This window comes from Nicotiana attenuata, chromosome 3 (genome assembly GCF_001879085.1).
Source record: "Nicotiana attenuata strain UT chromosome 3, NIATTr2, whole genome shotgun sequence".
Taxonomy (NCBI): domain Eukaryota; kingdom Viridiplantae; phylum Streptophyta; class Magnoliopsida; order Solanales; family Solanaceae; genus Nicotiana; species Nicotiana attenuata.
The window spans coordinates 66,009,597-66,022,878 of record NC_031991.1 but is presented as its reverse complement, the minus strand read 5'-3'; the positions used below and the strand labels follow the sequence as shown (position 1 = coordinate 66,022,878).

Below are 13,282 nucleotides of genomic sequence, written 5' to 3'. Positions count from 1 at the left end.
TATATATATATATATATATATATATATATATATATATATATATATATATATATATATATATATATATATATATATATATAGATTATATTTTTTTAACATAATAGAGTTATTACTCTTTTTGTCATAATTTATGAAGCACCATACGGATTTCGAGAGCTAAACGATTTGGGGCTCATACTAGCTTAAAGATAATATTCTTAATATACTTTCCACCGCGTCGGACAAGCTTCCTCTTATGTGCTCTCCAACTAGTCCAAGTGTTCCAAACAACCTGGCCGCTCCACGCCATTCACTATTTCCATAATCATTCATCAAATCATCCGCTCTGATACTAATTTGTTTGTCTTGTTTTAGTCCATGAACACATTTAACCTATGATATTGCTTTTCTCAAAAAACTAATGCAACTGAATATATGCTTTTGTTATGTCTTTTACTGTTATAGGTGACATTGTCTGGTCTGCTGAACTTAATAGATGGCTTGTGGTCAAGTTGTGGAGACGAAAGAATTATAATTTTCACAACAAATCACGTGGAAAAGCTCGATCCTGCATTGTTGCGACCAGGTCGCATGGATGTGCACATTCATATGGCATATTGCACTCCTTGTGGCTTTAGGCTTCTTGCTTCCAATTACCTTGGGATAAGAGAGCATCAACTAGTTGAAGAAATAGAGGAGTTGATTGGAAATACGGCAGTGACACCAGCTGAGGTTGCAGAGCAGCTGATGAAGGAAGATGAAGTTGACATTGCACTTAAAGGCTTGATTGATTTTCTTCATAAAAAGAGGAAAGAACAGGAAGAGACAAGGCTCAAAGTACTCAAGAGGAAGAAAAATAAGTAGAAACGAAAGGAAGACCGGGAGAATGTTGCCAATAAAAATTAGGATTCACTTGACTTTGTAAAATAACAACATGGCCCCACTTATCTATGTTTGTTATTTGACTAACTTTTGGAAAATGAGTGTGCATCTTAATTAAGTTATTAAAAATAAAGAATTTAATTGATACACACGAACAGACGTTCATCTTCAATGTTAGACTATTATCACTGGTGTGGAATTTTTGGTTTTAGTTTTTCTTGAAGATTATAATTTCAGTTATTATGTTTAATTTATCACTATCGTTAGGTACTATTTTGCATTTTATTGCTCCTTATGTTTCGTTTTTACTTGTCTTTTTTTGTCGGAAAAGATATTTATTTCATAATATTAAAACTAGAAAATACAGAAGGAAGTTTGATCCTGTGGATCATTAGATGATAATCCATGTATAGCATGCAGATTACCGAACAAAGCAAGATTTCTACAACACTTTCCAGAGCTAATTTTAACAAAACTAAAACCACCCTTGTCTGCCAGCATCCTGGCTAGAACAAAAGGTGGGGGAAACAACCAAACTTCAATTTTATTGAAAACTGGCAAGATTCCTGCATGCTTTGCTAGACTGTAGGCGACTTCATTCCCTTGTCTGAAGTTGTGATGTAGCACCACCTTGTCCATTTGAGCCAGAAGCAACCTGCATGAGTGAATAACAATATCATAAGCTTTGCATCCTTCGTTGATGAATGAATTACCTGAGTAGCATCAGTCTCTATCTCCAAAGGAAAAAGCTTCCTCTTATTTGCAATACAAAGTCCTGGTAGAGTGCCATCAACTCAGCGTGAATTGGTGTTTTGGGAGTAATTTTTGAAGCAAACCCTATCATCCAGTCCCCATTATGGTTTCTAATAATTCCTCCTATACCAGTAGCTTTAGCCTTATCAAAAGCTCCATCAATATTCAATTTATACCAGCCAATTGGAGGTTTAGACCAACTAATTGGTATGTCAATCTTTTTATCCCAGTTGGATTCACGATCAGTTAGTAAGTTAAATTCAATGGACTGATTGGACCTTTTTAAGGAGATAGGGATAGTTGTGTTATTAATATTGTTGTTGTTCCTTGTTAGCCAGATATTCTAAATTAAGAAAGGAAACAAAAAATTCCAGGATAGGTGTTTGTTTGGAAGATGTGGGTTTTTCTCTTTGAGGTACATGAGCCAATTTCGGTTACTCGTTTGGAAATTACTAATATCAACGCCTTATTCGTTCCATAGAGATTGGACCAGCAGGCATGTGATGAAAATGTGAGTGATAGTTTCTGGCTCCTTACGATAAATTGTGCATTGCTCGTCTATGTTCATACTTATATGAGATAGATAACTACAACAGGGTAATTTATTGTGATTACAAAGCCACAAGAAGAATTTAATTTTGTTGGGGCAGTGCAAAGTCCATATCCAATTGAAATCCAGTATCGATGGGGTGGTGCCCTCAACTATTTCATAACACGATTTGGTAGTAAAGATCCCATTTTTATTTGTGTCCCAGGTTAGAGAGTCATTATTACAATCACTTGGGATATTAGTGGATTTAATGTTACTTTTAATCACCTGCGGAATGTCCAAGGATATTTTATTAAAATTCCAATTGTTTCCTGATCTTATGTCCCTTATCTTAAGAGAGTTCTCTTCTTTGGTAAGGGGGCCATTCACATAAGTTCTAAGGTTATTTGAGTTGGGGATCCATTTGTTTTCCCACAAGTTTAGGGAAGGAGTGAATGGACCAGGACATTCCTTGTTGGCAAATTTTCCAACCCTTAATAATATTCTTCCAAATAAAGGATCCCTTTTCACTAGGTTTTTGAGAATACTTACGGAGCATTGTAAGAGCCCATAAGTTTGTGGTATTATTGGCTAATCTCCATGCTAGTCTAGCTAATAAAGATAAATTCTTGGTTGTAGCCTTTCTTAATCCTAATCATCCTTTAGATTTATTAGTAGTTACCAAATTCCAATTGGCAAGATGAAGCTTCTTTTTTTGATCGGTCGTACCCAAAGGAAATTTCTTTGAATTTGGTCAATTTTCTTCAGAGTTTTTGGAGGTAACATTGCATATTGCATGTAGTATGCTGGTCGGCTAGAAAGAGTTGACGATATTAGAGTTGCCCTACCAGCCAAGTTTAAATTATCACATTTCCACCCGGAAAGTTTAGTTCTCATATTGTCAATAATGAATTGATAGTCTTTGTGTTTGGGGTTACTATCAATCATTGGAAAGCTAGGTATTTGTAAGTATTTATACCTAGTAATAGGAAAATACCGGTACTAGTTGTTTTCTTGCAATTCTTTGAAAAGATTAATCCGGACTTGGCGTAGTTAATGGATTGCCCGGATAGATCACATAATTGCTTAAGAGAATTTGAAATGGATGAGGCAGTTTTATTATTAGCATTGCCAATTAGAACTAGATCATCTGCAAAAAAAAGGTGGGATAGGGGAAGACAGTTATGCCCCAAGGTAATGGGATCCCATGACCTAATATCTACTTGATAGTTTATGAATCTTGATAATATTTCCATGCATAGAATAAAAATAGGGGGACATTGGATCACCTTGCATGATTCCCCGACTTGGGTGGAAGAAGTTGGTTTTTGTGCCATTCCTTAGAACAGATGTGGATGTTGAGGTGATACAAGACATAATTAATTTGGTGATTTTAGGGGGAAATTGGAAGTATAGAAGTGTCCTATATATAAAGGACCATTCTAACTTATCAAAAGCTTTTTCAAGATCTATTTTAATTAACATTTTACCATTAATCCCTATCATTTTTCTGAATTGGTGAATAAGTTCCTAAATAATAATTGCATTAGTCACTAGCCCGTCTGTTTTTGATGAAGCTAGCTTGAGTAGGGCTTATAATACTATCCATTAGAGGTTTAAGCCTATTTGCAATTATTTTTGTTATCACCTTATAGATAGTATTGCAAAGACTAATAGGTCGGAAACTGTTGAGATTGTTGGCATTAGAGAATTTAGGGATTAAGCAGAGATAGGTTGAATTAATTTTCGGGAGAATAGTATTAACATTAAAGACTTTATGACAAAAATCCCTAACGGAAGTACCTAAAATAGTCCAATATTTTTGATAAAAAAATAGGGTGAAACCCTTCTGGCCCTGGAGATTTGAATGGATTCAAGGAAAAAATCTATATTAATTTCACAATCGAGAACAAGGTTGTCTAAGGACGACAGATCAGTGTTATTAAAACTTGTAGGACTTTGCAATATATTAAATCAATTTGTAACATTGTGACTAGTGGTAAATAAAGAGGTAAAATGGTCAATCGTATGGTTTAGGATATCTTGAGGGTTATCCATCCACTCACCATTACTATTTTTGAAGAAACTAACATGGTTTTGACGCTTCCTATTTGAGGCTGATATTTGAAAGAACCTAGTATTGGCGTCACCCTCGTTAAACCAGTTAATACGAGATCTCATCCTCCAATAGTCCTCTTCCAATTTAAGAATATTGTTATAATCTTTGATGAGATCTTCTTCTAAATTTTGTAAAAAAAGGCTATGTATGTAATGCGGGAAATTTTGGATGCCTTTTAGTCGAGCTAAGAGTTTATTTTTATTCCTATAAATATTACCAAAATTTTCCCTACCCCATACTCTTACAAACTCAGTGAAGGATTCACTGGCTTCCAATAGATTTCTCCATTGGGTGGCGATTAAGTTTCAAAAATTTGGATGGGTACACCAAATATTTTCTAGATGGAAAATCTTGTTGTTAGGGAGATGGTAGTTATTTAATTTAACTAAAATATGTTTGTGGTCTGAGTGAGTTTTTGGAAGATGGGTGATAGAAACATTAGGAAATTTATTTAATCAATCTTCCTTAACTAAGACACGATCTAATCTCTCCATAATTAGCCCTTTCCTTTTCCTATGATTTGACCAAGTGAATTTGCTTCCTTTGAAGCATGGATCAATTAGTTTACAATAGTCTATATTTTTCCATAGTTTTGAAGCTCTAGATATATTCATGGGTCTGTCTCCTACCTTTTCATTACTACTAGTAATATCATTAAGGTCTCCCCCTAATAACCAAGGACCCTTGTAGGTATTGAGATTGATTTAAGGTTATCCCACATAAGATCACGATAGAGGCTTTTTGTGCTAGCATAAATTGCAGTAAACAACCAACTAAAATTAAAGGGACGAACCTGTAGAAGGGCATGAATTTCCTGGCCATTTTTAGTGAAGTGCTCAACAGTGACAACATTATGATTGTAGAAAATGGCCATGCCTCCAGCTTGACCTTCTGCTGGAACTTCAATAAGTTCAGAAATTGAACTCATTTAGGAGAGGTGCATGCACCATCATCCTAGTTTCAAGAAGGGCCACCATGCATGGCCTATGAGTATCAATCAAATCCCTAAAGTTACGACGAAAATCATCGTTGTTAGCACCTCTAACGTTCCAAAAGATTATAGTAGTGGCTCTATTCATCAGTGGTGCTTGTTGATGGGTGACACTGGACTCCCTCTCCACTGAGTTGTGGTTCCTCCTTCTAGATGTGACTAGAATTATGGCTTGCTTTCCTACTGTGGGATCTTGTGGTGGGCGAATGTGCATTGAGCATTTGTACATGGTGCTCAGGCAGATGAATATGTATTTCTTGCTTCATAATTCTGGGAAGAGAAGTATTTTTTACCTCGTTTAGGCTTGAAAATTCCACACTCAGTTGAGTACCTTGTTGAAGGGGTTCTTCTTCTTCACATAACACATCTTATTTTCCATATGTTACAAATCTGAGTAAACTTCACTAACCGTACCTTATTTTCCATGTTACAAATCTGAGTAAATTTTACTGATGGTCATTCAATTTTGAGTTTACAATACTAAAATTACTTTTTTATTTTTTGTCACATAAAAGTCATTCAACTGTGAGTTTGTAATATAAAAATCACTTTTCTATTCTTTGTCACATAAAAAATCATATTATCTAACTTTGTTGAAGTTAACTAAAAAGTAAATATCACCTGAATTTTTATATATCGTACTGGGAATATGACGTAACACTCCAAAACAGCTATTTAGCTTAATAAAACATATTAAATGTAACAGATTAGTGTTAGAGACATCGTCAGGTTTCTCTTCGTAATACTACTCTCGCTTGTGGTTTATGAAATTACGTTTACCTCCATATTTTGATTTCTTTGTAATAAGTCGACGCTATGGGAACATATCAAGCTCGTAGATTTTGTGTGTTTGTCCTTGAATTGTTTGATGCTCTAACAATGATTCTTCTGCTAATTCAAAAATGTGTTTATAAAATCATTAAGAAAATGAGTAAAAATTAATAAGGGTAAAATAGTTAAATCTTATTTTTACATTAATGATAATGAGTTAGCAAAATTATTACAAAGTAATCAAACTAAGGAAAGTAAATATAATATCCGTAAACCACAACTGAGATTTGTGAAACTAGGGTGGAGGTTTCTCAAATTTCCCAAATGTATCCAACTTATTTTGGAGTGTTATGTTATTTCCAGATTTTTTTTTATGGTGATAGTAACTTGTAAGTTAACTTTGCCAAAATTGAATGACTTTTATGTGATAAAAAATAGAAAAGTGACTTGTGTGTTACAAACTCAAAGTTGAATGAACACAGGTAAAATTTACCCTACAAATCGTATTAAAAACAAGTAGTTAAACTTTATCTAAGGAAAAGCTTTAAGAAAAAGTAGATATACCAAAATTTTGTGTGATAAATAATGTTTTTTGAATCGCACTGGAATTCAAGAATCTAATCGCCCTACTTTTAGCCAGCCAATTTTTCATAGTCAATTTAGTTTCCTAATTAGCTTAGGATAGCAGAAACTGGAAGTTTTACCTAGTAGGTTTAGGTTTAGGATTACTCCTTGGGAGTCAAATGATTCATTAATTTCGTATCCTATAGAACTCTCCTATATCATTTTGGTATATGCCATCCCCTGCACCTATAAATATACTACCTTTTAAGTAGAAGAAGAAATCATCAAATACTTTCTTCCTTTCAATCATATTTGAAAGAACCAAAAGAAAGAAGAATAAAAGAGTAGTGTGTGTGTGTGTGTGAATTTAGAATGGACGTGGAAAGTGGAGATAATGAATCAACAGAATATGCATTCAAGGTTAAAGAAGTACCACCGTGGAAGAAGCAAATAACGTTGAGGTCAATGGTGACTGGCTTGATCCTGAGCGTTGTGTTCAACTTCATTGTTTGCAAACTGAATCTCACGACTGGTGTTATCCCTTCTCTTAACGTGGCCGCGGGGCTTTTGGGGTTCGCCATGATTAGGTCATGGACTGCTGTTATTGAGAAGTTTGGGAAATTGAAGCAACCTTTCACTAGACAAGAGAATACCGTCATCCAGACGTGCGTTGTTGCTTCTTCTGGCATTGCTTTTAGCAGCGGGACAGCAAGTTATATGTTGGGAATGAGTCCATTCATAGCAGCTCAAGCTGATGCAGGAAATACCCCAAATAATACTATGAAGCTTGATATTAGTTGGATGCTTCCCTTTCTTCTTGTTGTCAGCTTTGCTGGTCTCTTCTCAATTGTGGCACTAAGAAAGTTGATGATTATCAAGTACAAGTTGACATATCCGAGTGGAACTGCAACTGCTTACCTTATCAACTGTTTCCACACTCCTAAAGGAGCAAAACTGGCCAAGAAACAAGTTGGTTCCTTGTTCAAATCCTTTGGCTTCAGCTTTATATTTGGGGCTCTTCAGTGGATATTTGCACGTGAAGATGGCTGCGGATTTGGTAGCTTGCCTACATTTGGTTTCAAAGCCTATGCCAAGAGGTTCTATTTTGATTTCTCCTCAACATATGTTGGAGTTGGTATGCTCTGCCCCTACATGGTTAATGTTTCGTTGCTAATTGGTGCCATTATATCGTGGGCTATCATGTGGCCAATGATCGAAGCAAAGAAAGGCGACTGGTACTCTGACCACTTATCCGCATCAAGTCTTCATGGTATCCAAGGATATAGGGTATTTATCGCAATTGCCATGATGCTTGGAGATGGTCTATTCCATTTTGCTTACATGTTGGTGGTCACGGCCTTAAGTTTCCAAAAGAGGAAGGAGGAAGATTATTCAGGTGAAGAGTCCTCAGAAGACTATGACACGAAGAGACAAAACGAGTACTTCTTGAAAGACCAGATCCCCATCTGGGTAGCCATTGGCGGATACGTTGGTATTGCAGTCATATCTATCATTGTTGTGCCAATTATCTTCCACTCACTGAAATGGTATCACATTCTGGTTGCCTATGTAATTGCTCCAGTTTTGGCCTTCTGCAATTCTTATGGAAGTGGCCTCACTGATTGGTCCCTGGCCTCAAATTACGGGAAAATTGCAATCCTTACATTTAGTTATTGGATTGGTTTGCAAAATGGTGGAGTGATTGCTGGCCTTGCTTCATGTGGATTGGTGATGAGCATACTAGATACAGCTGCTGGCTTGATGGGAGATTTCAAGACTGGGTACTTAACTCTTACATCGCCTCGTTCCATGTTCTTTAGCCAAGTCATAGGAACTGCCATGGGCTGTGTGATAACACCACTAGTCTTCTGGATTTTCCACAGTGCCTATAAATTGGGTGATCCAGAAGGTTCATACCCTGCACCATATGCATTGATGTATCGTGGAATCGCACTGCTTGGCGTGGAAGGTTTTGGAAGTCTTCCCAAACATTGCCTCAGGCTCTCAATTTGGTTCTTTGTGGCTGCTATTGTGATCAACATACTGACTCAGCTGCTGAAAAAATTCGAGACCAAGTATAGGATTTATCGGTTCGTGCCTAGTCCAATGTGCATGGCAATACCATTTTACCTTGGAGGGTACTTTGCGATTGACATGTGTATAGGGTCATTGATTCTATTCATTTGGGAAAAGGTGAACAAGCAGAAAGCTAAAGATTTTGGACCAGCAGTGGCTTCTGGTCTCATATGTGGTGAATCCTTGTGGGGAATTCCAGCGTCTGTTCTTGCTCTAGCTGGTGTCAAAGCTCCCTTTTGCATGAAAGTTCATCACTGATCATATGATAGTTTGTACAAAATTAAGCATTTTTTTATCTCCCAGCTTTGTCTAAGTTTTTAGTCTGTAACCGTAACATGTTTTTAACTTGTCTATTTTTTTTTTTATAAAAGTAGATTAAGACAACTTGTGTTTCTGTTCTTGTTAATGGATAATGATCTTAGTTAATAATGTCATGTATAGTTTCTATCTTGTTTGATGTAATGAAGATTTTAGTCCTGCAGAAAAAAATAAGCAAATACTACTATACACAAAAATAAGTAAGTTACCTGCGCAAGAATACGTTGAAATATAGTAATGCATGAAATTCTCCCATTAGAATTCAAAGATTATATTTCATTTGGCCTCAGAAAATCTTTCAACAGATTTTAATCAGCAAACTATGGTGATTGATAAATTCTGATGGCCCAGAAGTAAACGAAAAGTACAAAGCTGCCCGAATTAAAATAGGCAATTCACTCCCTTGATCATTATAGAAATCGTCAAAGGATCTGCTTTCAAATTCTCCTTCATGGTCGCTTTGGATTGTTGTGATCAAATACCCTTTTTCTCTTTCAACTCTTTTGCAGAAAATCTCAAAAAAATTCAGAGCTTCATCTTTATGAGATAAGAAAATTACCTATTTAAAACGTGAGAAATCATCAACAATTACAAAAACATATCGTTTACCTCCAATGCTGGCAGTTCTAGTAGATCCAAACAAGTCCATATGAAGTAATTTCAAAGGCTTTGTATTAGATACAATATCCTTGGTTTTGAATAGTTTCTAGTTTGTTTGCCAATTTGACATGTATCACATACATGATTTTTAGAAAAAATTGAGTTTGGGAAGACCAATAACTAAATCATGTTTGGACAATTTTTCAATAAGATGTATGCTTGCGTGACCAAATTTTTTATGCCAAAGCCATGGATCGTCAGAACATGATGCTAGACAAATGTGACTGTCTAGATTTTCAATGCCATCAAGAATATAAACATTTCCATACCTTTTTCCTGAAAGAATGGTTTTACTTGTTTCATCCTTAATGACACATCCTGTTTTCTTGAACTTTACTTCATATCCTGAATCACATAGCTGACTTATGCTCAAGAGATTTTAGTTGAGCCCATCTACAAGATATACTTCAGTAATATCACAGTTGTTGTTGAATGGAACTGTGCCAGTGCCAACTATCTTTCCTCTTGAACATCACCAAATTTGACACTTCTTCCATTTATCTTAGTAACTTCTTTGAACAGGTTTTTATCACATGTCATGTGACCAGAACACGCACTGTTTAAGTACCATTTTTCTTTGGGGCTCTTCCTATGGTGTTCCTGCAAGATAAAATTATCACGTTCTTGTAGGTACCCAAGCTTGTTTGGGTCCTTGTTGGTTAGTTCTACTAAGATCAGGATTGATTTTGGGTTTCCAAATCCATCTTGTAACGTTAGATTTACGAAATCGACAAAACGAATATTTATGTCCACTTATGTTATAGTAATAACACATAGGGGCTGATCCAGATTTTGATCTACCACTTGTGTTAGTACTTGTGAACTCAGTTCTAATCGGTTCTTTTCTAGTTGACTTGTAAGTCGCCTGGTTAGACTTGACAGAACTGTGACCGGTGGACTTGCACATTCCATTTAGTTGCATTTGTTCCTAGACTTCATCTTGAAGTACATCTTTTTCGATTTCACAGACTTCAAGCTTGAGTTCCCAGTCTTTCTTTTCCCTATTGAGTCTCCTTAGTTCATTCATCAATGTTTGAGACTCTTTAAGGGTAAGGTCAAGAATATCCTGCAATTCATTACATCTATCACAGTTATAAGATCTTACCTCGCTTATTTCACCTCATGCCATGAAACAATTTTTAGTATCTTCTTTGCATTCATCGTCTGATACAACTTCATCAGTCCAGTAGCCCGAGTATTTGTTCATGTCGTTTTCCAGAATGTTCATGAAGCACAGATTTGCTATTTCTTCGTGTTCTGAACTGTCTTCGTCACTCCAGCTTCCGAAAGATTTATTTTTATTGAATCCTCTTGAAACCTTTCTTTTAATATCTGGTCATTCACCTTGAACATGCCCATACCTTCTCATAGCATTTTCCATCATTCTTGTCTTGTTAATTGTATTGCCTAGTTCGCCTTAATGGAATCCTTCCCCTTCTTGTGTTTATGTATCTTCTCATTAAATCGTCCATGTTTCTTGACACCATGGCAATCTCTTCTTCAAGAGTATCTCAGTCGTCATCAGTATCATTTTCAGGTCTTTCAATTGTGGCTTCGAAAGCAACTGTGTTCTTCTTTTCTTCCTGATTTGTTTTCTTGAGATGTGTTTTCTCGAGCGCTATAAGATCTCCCCGAAGTTCATCATATGAAAGTTTGTTTAGATCTTGAGATTCAAGTGCAACAACTTTTGTCTTCCAAGTGGTAGGTAGACTTCTTAGAATTTTTCGAACTTGATCACCACTTGAGTAGAGTTTACCAAAGGCTTTTAGATCGCTAATGATTTTGCTGAACCTTGCAAACATTTTCTTAATGGATTCTCCTTCTTTCATCTGGAAGAGTTCATTGTCATGAACCAACATGTTAATGTGAGTTTCTTTCACTTTGCTGGTTCCTTCATAAGTAACTTCCAGTTTATCCCACATTTCTTTGGCTGTATCATAACCTGAACTTTTCTCATACTCTTTTCCACTTATAGCATTGTAGAGTAGATTTTGTGCTTTAGCATTGACTTGAACAACTGTCATTTTCTCCTCTGTGTATTCATCTATATCTTCAGGATCAGCAGGTGTTTGAGCTGCTGCTGGTAGTGGATAATTACCCTTTTTAATAACGCACCATACTTTGACATCATAGGATTTTGCATATATTTCCATTCGCACTTTCCAGTGAGAAAAGTATTGTCCATTGAAATATGGTGGCCTGACTTGCGACGTTCCTTCTTGAAAGAATGCTAAGAAAATTCATTGATTTGCCATGATCTTTTCTCACAAGATGTTAAGCAAAATGTGTGAGACTAGGTCTGATACTAATTGAAAGTACAAGAGGAGGGGGGGGGGGGTGAATTATCTATTTTAATTTTGTATTATAAGTAGTTGACTAGTTTAGCAATTAGTCGACTAGAGATAAGAACAGAATAATAGTAGTTCAGAAATAAAATGCAGGAAATAAAGACACCAGAATTTTATACTGGTTCTGATTGAATCTAAATCCTACTCCAGACCCCTTGTGTTGCAAGGGTGTTCTCTTTCATTGTATGAAGTTTCTCGAGTACAAAATGGTTGATTTAGCTTTACACCAACAGCTTAATCTCTATGTCACTTTTCTCTTCTCGATACAATGCCTCACCAGTGTTTGTCTTTTTTTCTTCTCTCATTAATTACACAACACATCTAACAGAACTACAATGCTTGTTTGGAATAGAACAAAAGGAGTGATAATGGCTTGTTCAAAGTATATCTGCTTCAAGCCTGGATCGGGTGTATATATACTTCGTGAGATCTTCTTGACTCGTGAATCTTGAGAGATTGCAAACCCAAGGGAGTTAATCCTTGAAGGGAATCATAAATTGATTCTTTCCAAGAATAAAATCAAGTTTCCGTTGATCTTCCTTGATTTATGGTCTTGACAGGTTGTTCATCTGCTGGGCATATCTTTTCCGTTACTTGGGTGATCACCGGTGGATCCCATGATTTTGGGCTTCAATGATCTCTGGTGCATCGCTTCGCAATGTTATTTTTCTGCGATTTGGGACCTTCCTATAATAGCTTCTGTCAGTCTTTTATCAAGGCATTGATTGATTCTTTTCGGGATCTCTGCTATCTATCAAGGCATTGATTGATTCTTTTCCGGATCTCCACTGCTTCTTCCTTTTCATCTCTAATCATTAATACTTTTCCTTTTGCATTGCTTTTAGAGCTCCCGTTATCAGATTATTTCCTTAATCCATACTTGAATGTTGGGGCTTCTTGATTCCTTTGTTTTATCCCTTGTGATCCTGCACCAAATGCGATATATTATTTTTCATCATTAAAACTTATATTTAACAATCTACCCCTTTTTGATGATGACAAAAATAATATATATAAACAACAGTTTACTTCCCGGTTGGCTTGCTCAGCTAGAGTCGACTTCCCCTCAACATGTGCTCAAGTCGACTTCCCTTCAACAGGTGCTGCTATTTTTCCTGCTGGCTTCAGTCGACTCCCCCTCAACAGGAGCTGTTGTTTTTCCAGCAATGCATAACTTCTTTGTATATGTCCTGCTAGTTTTAGTCGACTCCCCTTCAACAGGAGCTGCTGTTTGTTCTGCAATATATAACTTCTTTTCTCCCCCTTTTTTGACATCAGCAAAGAGGTGATAT

The 13,282-nt window shown here is 36.1% G+C and overlaps 2 protein-coding genes across 2 annotated transcripts in view; both read left to right on the top strand.

Moving 5' to 3' along the window:
- The window catches only part of LOC109224450 (AAA-ATPase At3g28510-like), a 23,764-nt gene extending 22,921 nt beyond the window's left edge, over positions 1–843 (top strand). Inside the window, exon 3 of the mRNA XM_019389031.1 lies at positions 445–843. Within this exon, the coding sequence (XP_019244576.1) occupies positions 445–843 (399 nt within the window). The remainder of the gene's footprint in view (positions 1–444) is intronic.
- On the top strand, positions 6,961–8,922 carry LOC109224449 (probable metal-nicotianamine transporter YSL7). The gene has a single exon (XM_019389030.1). It carries the CDS (start codon positions 6,961–6,963, stop codon positions 8,920–8,922), a length of 1,962 nt encoding a protein of 653 aa, XP_019244575.1.

Coding starts and splice junctions, on each gene's coding strand:
- LOC109224449 (XM_019389030.1), top strand. CDS start 6,961: ATGGACGTGGAAAGTGGAGATAATGAATCAACAGAATATGCATTCAAG.